Source organism: Artibeus jamaicensis, unplaced genomic scaffold (assembly GCF_021234435.1).
Source record: "Artibeus jamaicensis isolate MK-2021 breed Jamaican fruit bat unplaced genomic scaffold, CSHL_Jam_final contig_685, whole genome shotgun sequence".
Taxonomy (NCBI): Eukaryota; Metazoa; Chordata; class Mammalia; order Chiroptera; family Phyllostomidae; genus Artibeus; species Artibeus jamaicensis.
In genome coordinates this window covers 7,525,781-7,541,763 of record NW_026521924.1, presented here as the reverse complement: position 1 = coordinate 7,541,763, position 15,983 = coordinate 7,525,781, and the positions used below count along the sequence as shown (strand labels likewise).

The 15,983-nt window shown below is 39.7% G+C and overlaps 1 protein-coding gene and 1 long non-coding RNA gene across 11 annotated transcripts in view; one reads left to right on the top strand and one right to left on the bottom strand.

Moving 5' to 3' along the window:
- Window positions 1–15,983, bottom strand: part of LOC128628292 (uncharacterized) — a 79,460-nt gene that overhangs the window by 18,716 nt on the left and 44,761 nt on the right. The gene's annotated exons all lie outside the window — the stretch shown is intronic.
- The window catches only part of PLCB4 (phospholipase C beta 4), a 380,642-nt gene that overhangs the window by 354,174 nt on the left and 10,485 nt on the right, over window positions 1–15,983 (top strand). For all 9 annotated transcript variants that reach the window (XM_053671143.1, XM_053671141.1, XM_053671142.1 and 6 more), the window contains 6 exons: window positions 2–51; window positions 188–253; window positions 8,096–8,211; window positions 9,473–9,548; window positions 11,165–11,340; window positions 15,526–15,627. In XM_053671143.1, the coding sequence (XP_053527118.1) occupies window positions 2–51; window positions 188–253; window positions 8,096–8,211; window positions 9,473–9,548; window positions 11,165–11,340; window positions 15,526–15,627 (586 nt within the window). The remainder of the gene's footprint in view (window position 1; window positions 52–187; window positions 254–8,095; window positions 8,212–9,472; window positions 9,549–11,164; window positions 11,341–15,525; window positions 15,628–15,983) is intronic.

The window sequence follows — 15,983 nt, the reverse complement described above, 5'->3', positions numbered from 1 at the left end:
GGTATTGAACTTATTCCTCAAGTAAGGATAGAAGATTTAAAGCAGATGAAGGTAAAATTACTTTGTTGTTTTCTGAGCACTCTCATATTATGCGTATTGGCAAAACCAACATATTTTTGTTTCTCACCTAGGGTAATTATTGTGGCTACAAAAAACTTATGTTGGACCCTCTTTGTTTTCTCCACAGGCTTACTTGAAGCATTTAAAGAAACAGCAGAAGGAGTTAAATTCTTTAAAAAAGAAACATGCAAAGGTACAGCGTTTGTGTGCATCCTTATTTTTTTGTGCAGTTTTGTTTGCCTATCTGTTTGGTTTTTTTCTTTTAATTCTCTGATGAAAACCTAAAGCTCCTATTTTTTGTTATGGAACAAGAAGTCTTGATAGCCCAAAACACTGCTCAGACACTCCTACCAGCCAACTGGGCAGTAGTACCTGCATTTTAACTGGTTAGACCTGAAATTAAAACATGGAATCCCTTTGGGATCGATTGTCTCTGATTTGTAATCTGTTTTCCTGGTATTTCAAAGGCATAACAGAGCTTTACCAATTTAAAAATTATTTAATAAAATAAGTGTATCTAAACTAGTGAGCCATAGCCTAATAGTGATGACCAGCTCACAGTCTTAGCCCCTGGGTACCAAAATGCCCTGGGCTGCTGGCCCATGGTTTGCCACACACAGTGCATGGAATGAGATGCTGACAATTCTCTTTAAATTCCTCACTCAGGGCCCCCAGAAAGCAAGCTCTTCTCACTTTTCCCCTATTACCTGAACTCTGCTCAGTGGCCTACTTCTGAAATGTAGGTATTTTTCCTTTTCACTCATAAGAAGAGGTCTTTCAACAGTGATCAGTGATCAAGAGAAATTATAAGAGCTAGTTGCAAACTGAAGAGAGCAGCAGGAGGTGGCCTAAGGAATTCTCACCTGGGTTGAAAAACTTCATAGCGTCTTCCTGCTCTCCAGTCTCTGCCAACTCATTTATTGCTTGAAAGATATTATGTGTCCTCTTCCCATTAGGGCAGTGAGAGCAAGAGAAACTTAATTTCTTAAAAGGACCTCTGAGTTCTTTTAAACTAATCCTGCATTCCCACTTCTTTACACTCTGAGCCAAGCCTCAAACCAACGCAATTCCCGCAGAGCTGGACCGGAGAAACTTGCTACATGTTTCTATAAGCGTGGGACTGTCAGAGACAGAGCTGTTTAAAATAGTGATCTTAGTTTCGTTGTTCACTGACAACAACCTATAATACGGAAAGGAAACGGAAAAGGAAAGAAGACTGCAACCTGGATGACTTGAATTATTGGGAATGGAGTCGGTACCCATATGGCAAGACATCGTCGGCCAATTTTCCTTCCCTTTAAACTGAATCTCTGTTGCTGAGGCAGACATTTATTTCAGTGGCCTTTGGGCTACATGGAAACTTAAAGTTTTGGGCCTCATCCTCATTTACTATTTCCTTGAGGTGTGATCGGGAAATATACTGTGACTGATAATAATAAGAACAGCAGTAAAGCAGCTAGGATTTTTGCATGCTCAGTATTTTCCAGATGCTGTGCTCAGTACCTTGCATATATTATCTATTTAAATTTAAAAAAAGAAAGAAAGAAAGAAGAGTGGCAAAGATGATATATCTTAGCTTGGGCTGCTTTAACACATTACCATAGACCAGGTGGCTTAAAGAACAGATATTTATTTCCGACAGTTCTGGAGACTGAAAGTCCAAGGTGAAGGTGGAGCCCTCTCTCTCCTTTCTCTTCTTATAGGAGCACTAATCCCATTCATGAGGGCTGCACCCTCATGACCTAATCACACCCAATCTCCAAACTCTATCACGTTGAGCTGTAGGGTTTCAGTTTAAGGATTTGAGGAGAGGCACAAACATTCGGTCTTTAAGAGTTGAAAAATTACTTTGCTGTGAGATAATTTAGAGGTGGCTTTAGTAGCTCTTTCTTTCCACCTTGGATGCCATTGTGCTTCATTCCTTCCATTTTCTTCACGTTGTTGGCAGGAAAATAGTCATATTATTTAATAACCTGTAAATCTCAGATGGATGAAAGAATCCAAGTTGCTTTCTTTTGTAGGAAAAAAAATTGAGCTTCTGGGAGCCCCCCACTACAATAAAATCAAAACCTAAAAGAAGATTTTAATTCCCTGAATCCCATCTAAATGGACTTTTTAAATAGTTTTGTGTGCTTTTTTTGGAGGATTCCTTTAAAATTCCTTAGGTCAAGTGACAGAGCTAAATTGCCACAGTAAAATATGCATGGTGTTACTTTTTAGAACACTTTCAGAAGCATTCTGAGCAGACAGTGCATTTCATTACTTGTTTTTCATGTCTGCAGGTACCGCAGAAGTTCAAGTTACTAGTGTGTGATTATAAACTTATGAATGAATTCCTTCTCCCACGTGAAATATATTGGGGGCCCACTCTTATTCAGGTGGCTTTGGCAGTGCAATTTATGACCTCTTAATTCTGTAACTTTTTTACAGAAAACTACTACTGCCAACAATGCTAACATCTATAACATTCAATGTCACTTTTGTGTTGCACATTTTACAGTTATTCTCAAATCCTCATATGATCCCTGAAACGTAAATAAAACTGTCTACATTTTAGACATGAATTAAATGAAATTCAGAGACGCAAGTCCTTTGCCCAGAGTAATATAATTAGTTAATGCTGTTGTAACTAAAGCGCTTTTCATCTATGAACTGTCCAAGGACTTGCAAATAATTATTTTCAAATAATTAGACCTTTCTGCCTATAAATTTTCTCTAATTTTTTACTCTATTGTATTTTCCTAACATTTTTACTGTCTCATCTGAACCAACTGAGACCAAGCAGAAGCATCAGGGTTTCTCGAGGCCTCGACTCGGAACAGGCATACCATGCTATTCCCCTCATTCTCTTGGCTGAAGTGAACCATAGGGCTGGCCCACATTGAAGGAGGAGGATGTTACCGCTTGACAGGAAGAGCTGCAAAGTCACATTTCAAAGGGAGATAGATACAGAGGGGGAAATAATTGTGGCCCTTATTGCAGTCTACCAACCATTTGCTAGGTGACATAATTTACTCTTAGTATAAGCACAGCTTGAATGAATCACCTAGCTGGTAGAGACAGGATGTGAATCAAAATTCTTTCTGACTTCGGAACTCAAGCTCTTAACCACTATGTAGAGCAAAGCTTGAGGCTTTATAAAAATGCATAGTCTTGTGCCCATCAGGGACTGACTTATGATCTCCAAGGAGTGGTCTAAGAAAACATTTTAAAAGCTCCACTGCTCTGCCCGCTAACTTCTGAGAGCTGTTCCTTTTGGAATATTAGTCAGCGCTCTTTTCTGTCCCTTGGCCCCTGAGTGGAAACCCCATGGATTGCCTGACAGATGAAGATCAGATCTCCTTAAAAACCAGGTTTCGCCCTGTTGTCCAGCAACAGTGGTGATAAACTCCCCCAGCCCATTCCAAGGCAGAATGTCCACAAACTTTTTAATAGTCTGAAGCCACCTACAGAGGGGCTAAAATTTGCTACCCAAAAGCCCTGGGTTATAAAATTACCTTCCAGAAAGGGAAGGTAGCCTGGGTTGCACCCTCCTATCTACAGCGCCCATGACTCAACCTTGACCCTTGGTAGCGGAGGCTGTTACTTAGTCCATATCCAGTGATTGGAGGTACTGTCAGCTATTACACATTAGTCTGGGTAAATAATTTCACTTTTCAGACCTAAAGGAGGCAGAGAATTTATGAACTGGTGAATGAATTCCCAGTAGTTTAAAAACATAAATGTGTGGTCCAAAAGACAGCTTATTTCCAAACTTGAAAATTAGCTGCAGGATAAAGAAGAATTAATGGTGTGAATATAAGAATCTACCATTTGCAAAAGAAGCACCATAGAAATAATAGGTGTGTGATCTGCTGTTAGCATAGTGAGAAGAAAGAAACAGGGGTAATGACCATGTGAGCCCCAACGAGATCAAGATGCTAGTTAACATACCGTTTGACCCTGTGAATGCAGCTGGCAATCAGACTTCTACTTGGCTGTCACTTTCTAGAACCACCTCTTCCACTTGAAGTGTAAGCAAGAGGAATGGTTGTCAGGGATCCATTACAGAGACACAGAAAAAACTAATCAATAGTGATCCCACCCTAGCACTGGACTTCTTGGAGTCCAGAGCTACGATTACTTTCATTAACAGATAAGCATGCTTTTCAATTGTCCAATGTGTTCAGATTCCTAAAGCAAAAATACTTAAAACCAAAAATTGGATAAATATCCCCAGTAACACATTAGAAAGAAAATTGCAACTCAAATGCCTATAAGGACCAAGCAAGAAGTCAGTTAAGAAAGTTGTCCAAAGGGCAAGTTAAACTCAGCTCCTGCATTGGTGCCTCCAGGGTCTATGGGCCAGCTTCATTCTCTAAGGGAGAATAATGAAATCTGAAATATTTTATGAATTTCCTAATCTTTCAATATTGGCCACTAATTTAGTCTCTTCTTGAAACAAAAGAAAAAAAGAGAAAAAAAGAAAAGGAAAAACTATATCTGCAGACTGGATTCATTCCTTGGGCCACCAGTTTGCAACATCACCTTCAATCAGATGAGTCAAATAAAATGCCTGAAAAACTGAATAAAATGTGGCAAGTCAGTAAAACTAATACTGGAAAATTTGCTCTTTGCTCTGCAAGCAATTTAGCTGATAGCACCAAGACTGTTAAACTCATCAATTGTAATTCATGGCAAAACCTCAATAGGAGACCTACAACTCCGCCACCCACTGAAGCAGTTTACTGGGAATCTCAGAGTTACATGCTGAGCAAGAGTGATTTACTCAGATTTTTCAGGATCATCTGAAGTGGGATAATTCATGCCCATTGTCACATCAGTCACAAGAATGCATTGCACAGGTTTTTCCCAAAAGAAGCTGAATTTACTCTTAATTTCTATAAGAACACATTCAAATTTGGCTCCAAGGTATACATTTATTCCTACAAAATGGCCCAATTAAGATCGACTTTTAAGTCAACCATTTAATTTGAGTACTCTTGACCCCAAATGAATGAAAAAATGTGTATCTCTTCTATAGTGTCTCATGATTTAATTGATGGCCAAAAGAAAAAAATCAATAATAAACTTCTTTCTTTAAGTTAAAATGGGCTTCAGATTATTTCCTGGCTCCTCCATTTTACACGCCAGGAAACTAAGGCTACACGATGACCCCTGTGCCTTTGCAAAAGGAGAAGTGGTGTTTGAGAACTGGATTATCCCAAACCCCTTCAGTAATCATGGCCTACTACATGGGGGTAGAGTTTTAAGCATGGGACGAAACACAGAGATAATTTTTCGAGATGAGTTGTCTTGCTACTTGTATTAACTATAGTCATAATTCATAATGCTTCTGAATTTTCACATTCCTTCTGCATATGCTAAGTGACTTTATAGCTCATAACCACCCTATGAATTATGTTGGGAACATAGATCTTGTGCAGTTTTCTAATTTAAAAAAAATGAGGCCTAGGCAAATTTATGTATGTTTTTACAAGGCCATTTAGCAAATTATTAACTGACCTGGGGCCATAATCCAAGTCCTCCTGCTACTTTACCATCCTAATTTTTTATTGACGCAACAGACGCAACAAATATTTATTGGGCTTCTGTTTGCACTCAGTTCAGTGCCCCAAACATAGAAGACTGGCCCTTTTGGAGAGTACCTTATAGATCTGAGTCCATCATGAACATCTTTTATGGTACAAGCAGCCTCATTCCCGATATCTTATTGGTTTAATAGGTTCACCAGAGTATTTCCTTAAGAGTCTGCGTCAGCTTACTTTCAAGCCTCAAAGCCTCTCCTTTTTCTGTGCTGCGCTGGAAATATTTAATATTTAAAGAAACAGTCTTTACCATTCTTTCCATGATATTTGAAAGAGACATAGAAGTGTGTCATCTCTAATTTTTAATCTAGATGTGCATAGAGTCCTCACATATTTGTCCAGGAAATTTAATACATGTGCTAGGCAGTCATGATGACTTCTAAATCTTTGAAGACAGACTAAGAGTAAGGCATTTTAGCAGGGATTTTTTTCCCCCTGACAATGCAAGGTTAGTTAAATCCATTCAAAAAAAGGATATGTCAAGTATAAATCTATTCCCCAAAGTCTGGAGGAAACGTTTATTGATTTAATTATTATGGTTACTGTCTCCTATCCCAAGTCACTCTCTGAATTTCATCATGAATATTAAATATTATAAATAAGATTGTATGTAACTATATTTTGAATGAGGTATAACAGGCATTTCAAATCTGACTTATATTATATGTAGTTTTAAGCCTAACAACTCTATGAAGTAGGTATCTCTATCCCAAGTACAAAGATGAGCATACTGGGAGGGTAAGTGATTTGCTCTAGGATTTGAGACTGAAGAACCCAAGTTCTTAACTCAGTGCCATGTGCAGAAACACTAGCTGAAATGTGTCATAGCACAGCTGTGCATACACATGGGTGACATGCCAGACTTGCTTGCTGTTCCAACAACAAACTCAACAGGACACACTATTACATTCTGCAGCAAGATGACATCCCCTTGGACCACCCCAGTGTCCCCACTGTCAATTCCTGTTCTAAGAACCTCCCCCATCCAGCGCTATTCTTTCCATGACTTCTGCCAAAGGCATTTGCCCACCAGACAGGAACGCTGGGACCTTATGCACCAATGCATTTCTGAATAATATACATGTAAAGAAATTAGAGATCAAGTCTTGTGTTGATTTACTAACAATGCTGGGAAATGAAGGATATCTGGGTAAAGTCAAAAAGTCCATCCCGCATTTATATTGCATGAAATCTTTTAAAGATGTTCATGAGTTAGTTTTTCTTAAAGTCAGGCCTACCGTAGGGAAAAAATATTGTTTTTTTTTAATTTAATTAAGTCACTCACTTTTAGAAAAATAAGCAAAAGGAAATATGACTGTGAGCGTGGTTATAAAACCTGAACAACACCTGTCCATTTCAGTTTCAAATACCATTTCATTTCTCAAAGTTTCTCAAGAGTAAAACTAGGATAGAACATCAAGTATTATTTAGAATTGGCTATTACCCAATTGTACCGATTCTTCTATGTTTGGGTGGCTGAGCAGCCAACAAAAATCTGATTTCAGATAAGTCACTGGCTGTGGGCACATTATCAGGAGGAAAGAATGTTTATAGAGAAATACTTATTTGCAAAGCATTGCAACCCTATTTCAGTGATTGAATGAAGCAGATGAGAAATAATTTAAATATCTCTAAGGCTGAAGGTTAGAGCTCCTAAACACTCTGCCATCCTCATGCATCCCAGGTAATAGGGATTTGAAATCAGTTGATAGTCACAACTACATTGGCAATTCTCATTGTGTACTAGTGGTATTCAGGTCCTTCCAAAATGTACCAGGTGTTTAGAAGCCATATCACATGATGAATAGTTATATTTAGCATGTAAAGGAGGAAGATGGCAGCTGAAATAGTCAATAATATTGTAATAACTTTGTGTGGTAACACATGGTTACTAGACTTATCATGGCGATCATTTCATAAGGTATATAAATGTCAGACCACTATATTGTACATCTAAAATTAATTTAATGTTGTATTAACTAAACTTTAACAAATATTTTATTAATAAATTTAATTAATTAATTTAAAAAAAGAAATATGGCAGCTGAACTTGGGTATCTGATGACCCATGTGGGGAAGGGGCAATAGTCTAAATATCTCAGTTAACAGAGCAAAGACAAATGGGTAGAAATTCTATAGAAACACATATGTGCAGAAGAAAGGACTTTGGAATGGTTCATGTTGCACAGTCATGGGCAAGGCTGTCTTTTGAAGTGGAGATGTTCATTAAGTTGAAGGTAGAGACTTCCTCGTTGGGCATACACCTGTACAAAACTTTTATGTTGGATGGGACATTGGAGGTTCTTCCAGTTCCCAGAAATAGTCACTCTTTAATTTCCAAACCAAGCTCTGGGAAAGCTGGTGAAAATTATGCCAGCCACAGGTAGGGTACCGTGTGTCAGCCATGCTGAGAGTCCAACTCATAACTGCAAATTCTTCTTGCTCAGGAGCACAGTACCATGCAGAAGTTACACTGCACACAAGTGGACAAAATCGTGGCACAGTATGACAAAGAGAAGTCGACTCATGAAAAAATCCTGGAGAAGGCAATGAAGAAGAAAGGGTAATACTATTTATTTCCTTTTGGAAGCCTTTGGCCTCTTTGTATTTTGTCTTCTTTTTTTTTCACAGTTTAGCTGCCCATTAAAGCCAAGGAAGAACTTGTTTTTAACTCTGTTTCATCATTAAAAATTATACCTGGAAAATAAGAGGGTCACTCAGCTAAAACTTTGTTCAAGTTCTATAGCTGCTGGTTAATGAAAGAGTAACTGTGTCTCTCGTGCATTTGCCATTCAGTTATCTTGAAGGTGAATGGGGTAGGGGGAGGACAAGGTAAAGCTGAGAAAATTTGAAATTACAAAAATTATTTTGCATAGCCAGAAAATAAATAATAAGGTTGGTACATCAAAATGCAATTTTTGATTTTTAACATTTCAAGAATTCTTAGCTGGTGCCACAGAGAAGACTGTTTAGTAAAATTGACCATTGCATTTACTGTGAAAGATTTTGTCTTTAGAATTAAGCCAGAATGTCTCTCTAATGCTGCAAGCTCAGTGAATAACAATGAGAAAAGACACTCAGTACCAGCCACTGAGAAGTAACAGATTTGATGAGCTACCTAACATTTTTTCAGAATAATGCTTCTCTCAGAGACCCTGTTAATGAATAATATGGTGAAGCATTCTGACTTCAACCACAATGAATCAGAGCATAGGTGCTGAAGATAGAAACTCAGAACCTGTTCTGGTTTTAGCAATGATGTGGATATTCCAAAAAGGAAAACAAATAATAACAGAAATAAGCAGTAATAGTTGCTGGGCAATTTCCTGGTATACATTTTCTAATCACAATAGAATAAAATGCACAAATCACCCTATGATGCCAAGAAATGCTATTTTCTCCCTTACTGGCATGTGTCAAAGACAAAAATCTGGCTTTGCAACCAAAATGGGAGAATTAACAATTCACTTCAAGGCTGAGGACCTATTTTCTAGTTCTTATCCCAAATAATATTTTATTGAATAAATGAAACATGGCTCGAAGAAAAGCAGGAACCAAAATGGAAGCTCTGACGACAAACCCCTAACAATGAAATAGTTGTTAGGTCTGAAGTGCCTCTTTGTATAGTGGTTGAATTGAGTAATCACGGTACAGAATTTTGTTAGATATGCATCTATTACTAGAAAAATTGATGCTGCCCGATGAGCCATGGCATCCCATGTCTGATGAACAAATTGTCTTCATCAGAAAGCTTTGTAGCAAAGGCCCATGGGAATGGGAAGATATCTAACGTCTGGCATGCATTTGCGATTTTCCATTTTCAGGGGAAGTAATTGTCTTGAAATGAAAAAAGAAACAGAAATTAAAATTCAGACACTGACATCAGATCACAAATCCAAGGTAAGAAAATGTCTATTTTTACAGCAGCAACATGCAGAATATATTTTGTAATTCTTTTGAAGGTACCTAGTATTAATCATAAATAACACTAACCTAGACTAGTGTGGGAAGTGAAAGGGTCTAGGCCCCAGGCTTACTGGCTTAGAGAAAAGCCATTTCATAGAATACCTTTTCCTTCACCTGTAAAAATGTGCTAACAGTGTTTGTTCTGTCTCAGAGACATCAAGTGAAACAAATGAATACACTGAAAGGGAATACTGTATAAAATAACCTAATATGCTTCCCTATAGAAGTAGCATTAAACATGACAGGAAACCACACAGCTAGGGGAGTGAATAACTGATACACCATCCTAACTTTGTGGAAGTTTGTGATAAGAAACAAATTAAGAGTTGATATACCAGGAGATAAGCATAACTGCTTGGGAGACCTAAATTAATTACGTTTGTGGACATTTGGAGAAGTGAGTGCTAAGTTCCAGTCAAGAACAAATAATTCTTCCAATGATAATAGTTGTAAAAGAAAAAGAAGAACCTTTAAAGAAAGCTCCCAACTACAGCTCTTGGGCAAACCATCAGCCCTCCATATGTCTACATGCAGTCCTGTGGTCAGCCCAGTGACCTGTGCATATGTGGGCCAGCCATACTGGTCAAGTTGAAGTTCTCCTGGGAGCTATGTATTTTGTGCTTTCTCCACCAGGAAGTCTATGGAACCAGTAAGCCATGGTCTTTAAGAGTTTTTCCCCATTCTCTCTTTCTTAACTTTAGATGCTTTACATAAATAGAAGAGTATTGTAGAAACCTCGGCCACTATCAGTTAGCTCTTGCTGCACAATAAGTCATGCCAAAAGGTAGTGGCGTAAGACACTACCATTTATTAGCTCACAGTTCAGTAGGTCAGAGATTTGGGCTGTACTCAAGTGGGTGGTTTCTACTGACTTCAGCTAGACTTGCTCATATGTCTACAGTGAACTGGATTTGGTGGCCTTGCTCAGATGTCTATTGGCTGCTGGCTGCTTTTTCCTATATGAACTCTCAGCCACCAGCGGACTGGCACGGGCTCAGTCACAGGGCAGCCTTGGGGTTCCAGATCGAGCAGAAGGGCAAGTGCTTTCCAAGCTTCTGCATGCGTCACATTTGCTGCTGGTTCATGACAAAAGCAAGTCCTGATGTCAGCCAGTTTCAAGGAGGTGGAGAAACAGACTCTAGCTCTGGATGAGAGGAGAGAGCATTGATACCACATCTGTCAGGTTGACACACTAAGTCATGACCCAGGAAGAAGAGAACCCACCCCTCTAGACCTGTGGCATAGTGGAAGTGAAACCGGAAAAGCGTGAGGTGATGAAGAGCATGCTGGTAGAAATGGTAAAGGAATTTAGGAAAAGTTAGGCAATGAGATAATGGGTCATCACTGAATATTTAGAGCCAAAGTGGTTGATTTTTTAAAAAATAAACTATGACTTCCTGACTCCCATTGCTTAGTACATATTTTTTGCAGGTCATAGGTATCCACCAATTCACTGAGTAAGTTGGAGGGAGGGCTCTAAAGTGCATGAGTAATATTGCTACCTGAAGTCTGAGCAGTGCGGGTGGCACCACCCCCTTTCCCCTGCACAGGTCAAGGAGATTGTGGCACAGCACACAAAAGAGTGGTCAGAGATGATCAACACACACAGCGCGGAGGAGCAGGAAATCCGGGACCTGCACCTGAGCCAGCAGTGCGAGCTGCTGAGAAAGCTCCTGATCAGCGCCCACGAGCAGCAAACCCAGCAGCTGAAACTGTCCCATGACAGGTAGGAGAGTTAGTCATCTCCAGAAGGAGCTCCTCATGTTAAAGAATAGTAATTTTGCATGTGTGAGCTGAGGCAGTACGTGAAATACCATGTAATACTGAGCTTTCATGTGTATCATTTCATATGATTGATGTGAGCAGGAAGAATTACAAGAAGGGCCTCTGCCATCCAGTGGCTTACATGTGTTGTCGAGATATTAACACTCACATGGAAAACTAAGTCAAATTACAAGTGGTGTATGATACATGGTAAAAAAAAAAGTGTCATAGGACAAAGAGCGTCTAGCCCAAAAGAGCACTGCTGCCTCCATGGCGGCCTTTGAAAAGTAATCTGGAGTCTCTTAGGAAGAAAAGAAACAAAGAGACAAAGACCAACCAGTGGAGTTCCCAGAGTGATTGGTTATGAACACCCCATGGCTAAAAGAGGACGGACCCTTCTTGCATTGGTAGGACTTTGTGGGGGCAACTTTGCCCGCAAAGTCCCCCTGTCCACCACGGATGAAAGTGAAGCTACCAAGACATGATCTGCTTGGGGAGGAGAGGTGGTCAGTCTCTCAGAGGAGAAAGGCAAAGAACCTTTTCCTCAATAGGCTTTTATTGGGTTCGTTTGCACAAGAATACAGGTAAGGATCAAACAATAGATAGCATTCAAAGAACTATGAGGGCTTATTCTCAGTCAGGGTCAGATAGCTAAAGAGCCATAAAACTTTGAGGAACCAACTTCTTTCTTGCTTGGACCCTTATCATTTAAATGAGGGCATTCTAAACAAAGCAGGTTTCATGGGATTTTACATATTCTTTCTTAGGCCTGATCACCCCAGATCCCACTCTAGCTGGCAAAGGGCTGCACCGCCTTCCCCATCATAGGTTTTTAGGCTTAAGTGAATTAGAGCCAGGAAGTGCTTCTCCCAAATGGAGATGGGGATTCAGGTTATGTCAGAGTAGCTGGGGGGGTGAGGGTCCATCACTCCCTTTTTGTTGCAGCCCCCGAGTCCTTCCCTGATGGCCTCCCGAGTGATCCTGTCTGGCTTAGGTCGCCCCTCCTCTGAGGGGTTGTACCCGTCATAGACTAACTGAACAAGCATTGGGGGCAGGGGACAAGCTTTGTCCCCTTAGTGGCTCACACTCCGGAGGTCCCTCACTCAGCCTCATCCATGGGGGACAGTTACAACTCCTGAAACCAGGCAGAGCGGTTCCCAACAGGACTTCTGTCAGTTTTAGAAAGACAGCCCTGATCAAGAAATACTGATGAAAGATCAGTTTATTCAGGCTCCTCCCTGCTTCAGAAAACTGAACATTACATGTAAACTACCTTCAAATGAGGAGCTAGACCCCTGCCCCCACAAACACATACCAAGAAGAAGGTCTGTGTCAGTTACTTCTATAGATTATAGCTTTGTTGCAGCTTGCTCCTCCCTCAGTGCCCACTCTATGCCACAGTTAGGGTCTATTAATACAGACAAAAGAGTAGAAAATAGAAGCATTATACAAATAAATCAAACAAGAAACTTTTAAAATGTTAACTTATCTGATTACATTCCCAAATTCTCCACCTTATTTTGGAGGGATAGATGCAGCCGTAAGAGCATGAAGTGTTTCCGGCAAAGTTTCCAATTCTCATTCAAGACAACTAAGTAAGGGCCTATGGGTTAACCTTCTATACCGTACCCATTTTACAGTGCTGTTGACCTTTAAACAACAAGGTTTGAACTGCATGGGTCCATTTATAAGTGGGTTTTTTTCAATAAATACATACTGTACTGAAAAGCTATTTTCTCTTATGATTTTCTTAACATTTTATTTTCTCTAGCTTTATTGTAAGAGTGCAGCAGATAATACATACAACATGCAAAATATGTGTTAATTGACTGTTTATGTTACAAGTGAGGCTTTCAGTCAACAGCAGGCTATTAGTAGTGACGTTTGGGGGAGTCAAAAGTTATATGTAGATTGCGCACGGGTTGGCACCCTCGATTCCTGTGTTGTTCAGAAGTCAACTATATTCTGTTCCATTGTATAGGGTTAGAAGTTGTCTCTCCTTTGTTCCCTTTCTGTTCATCACTCTGCCTTGGGCCATTGCTGCAGTGCCAGGTTTCAGGTGTCTGCCCTTATTTGAAGACACTTCACAGATTAAGGGACTGTTTATAATCTTTGTAGTTGAATAAAGAATTTTGTAGTTGACTAAAAAAAAAAAAAACTGTGTAGCCTGCAACGGTAGGCATCATTCAAAGAAATAACAAAATAAACTAATTTTTGCATTAGTTCAGAAATCATTTGAAGAGACCACACCTACTTACTAACTTACCTGACAAAATAAGTCTGAGGCAGGGGCGTTTTTCACAGCAACAGCTCTTGTTCTTGATTCATCAGTCTTGCCTTCTGAACACTTATCAGCGGCATTTGGTTATTGGTAAGTGTTAAATGAATGAGTAAGGAAATGGTCAGCTGCCTTGGCTGGGCGGCCCAGCTGGTTGGAGCATCATGCCATACACCAAAAGTCTGGGGATTCTCCCCGGTTGGGTGCCCAAGGCAACTAATTGATGTTTTTCTGTTTTTGTCTTCCTTCCTCTCTCTCTAAAATCCATAAACATGTCCTTGGGTGAGGATTAAAAAAAGAGGACAAATTTAAAAAACTGTTTATAAAAAGATGTGTATGAATAATCCGGCTTCTGTGGCCCTATGGTCTCCAACTAGAGAACCTGTGACAGAAGTGTCCGCCGCCATTTTTCCCTTTTTTAAAAACGATTAAATTTATTGACATAACATTGGTTAATAACACTATATAGATTATAATCCAACACCTGTACACTCTATTGCATGCTCCCCGCAAAATCTGGTTTCCTTCAGTGACCATGTATTTGACCTCTTAACCCAATTTGCTCTCTACCCACTCCCCTTCCCTCTGGTAACCAAAATTCCATTGTATGAATCAGTGAGGGTTTTCTTGTTTGTTTTGTTATTTTCTTTGTTACTTTTTGTTTTATAGTCCATATATGAGTAAAATCATATGGTTTTATCCTTTTTTTTTCAATTTGTTTCACTTAGCATGATACTTTTAAGAGTCATCCATGTTGTTGCTGACAGTGATATTTCAGTTTTTTATGGCTGACTAGTATTTCTTCTTGTGTATATTTATATATGGATACATCTACTACATCATCTTTATTCATTCATCCTTTGGTAGACAGTTGGGTTGTTTTCCATCACTTTGATAAACACACACTGTTTTGGTAACTTGACTTCCTGATGACTAGTTTTCAGGGTTTGCTTCAAGGAGATGTCCATAGGTTCCAGGAGAAAAGTCTTTGTTGATAATATTCACTTTTGTATTCTAAATTGTATGCTTTTAATATGCACATAAGTAATCTGCAGATATGAGTCTTCATCATGGCTACATATGCATTCACACACACAGTGATCAGTTGCCTGTAGACATCTTTTATTTCCTATTTCCTGTGCTTATTTGAAATCATTTAGCCATGGTTGGTGTAGCTCAGTGGATTGAGTGCAGGCTGTGAACCAAAGGGTCACCAGTTCCATTCCCAGTCAGGGCACATGCCTGGGTCACAGTCCAGCTCCCCAGTAGGGAGTGCGTGACAGGCAACCACACATTGATATTTCTCTCCCTCTCTTTCTTCTTCCCTTCCACTCTCTCTAAAAATAAATAATAAAATATTTTTTAAAAAGAAAAAGAAAGAAACCATTTAGTTCCCTTCATTTCCACAGGCTGTCAGCAAACAGGAAGGTCACCTGTGAGGGTAGGAACATTCTCTCTCACTCTTTCAGGCCATTTGATCCCCCCAAAGGGGGCAAGTATTGGGGTGAAGCTGCAAAATTCTCGTGTTTTATAGACAAACAGAATGGCTCTTCTTCCCAGTCTGTCACTGTCACTTCCTCACTAGGTGACCCACCACACTAAAGCAAAAGGATGCTTATGAACTGGGGCTCCTTCCCACCTTTTCACCAGGTGTGAAGTAACTCAAAGATCTCTATAATGAAAACAAAACTGAACCTAATCCTGTGGAATAAAGCCCCACCTGTAACATATACCTTCCCATTTTAACCATTTTTAAACCATCATCGCCATTCTCCTCCAGAACTTTTCATCTTTTCCAACTGAACCTCTGTACCCATTGAACACTAACGCCTATTCCCCCTCTCCCTGTTTGCTTATTTTTGATAATAGGGAAAGCAAGGAAATGAGAGCACACCAGGCTAAGATTTCTATGGAAAATAGCAAAGCCATCAGCCAAGATAAATCTATCAAGAACAAAGCAGAACGGGAAAGGTGAGTGAGAATGTTCTCTGAGAGAATGTAGCATTGACTTGAAGACATAGGCTTAACATTTATGTGTCTGGACACACATACTCGCATTGGAGATATGAAAACCGTGGTGAGTTTTGGCTGAGACTTCTGCTATAAGATTTATTACTACTACAGAGCAGTCATCTCCTGCTTGTTTACTACAACCAGTAACATATTGAATTTACATTCAATATATGTGTGCTCACTTACAAACAAGCTTGGAAGCAAGAGGGGCCAGGGAATGGGGCTGAGCAAGGCCATGGTCTTGGCCGGACCTGCTCTTCAGCCTGACCCCCAGCTCTGGAGTACACACTGCACCGTAGATGTGTCTCTTTGAG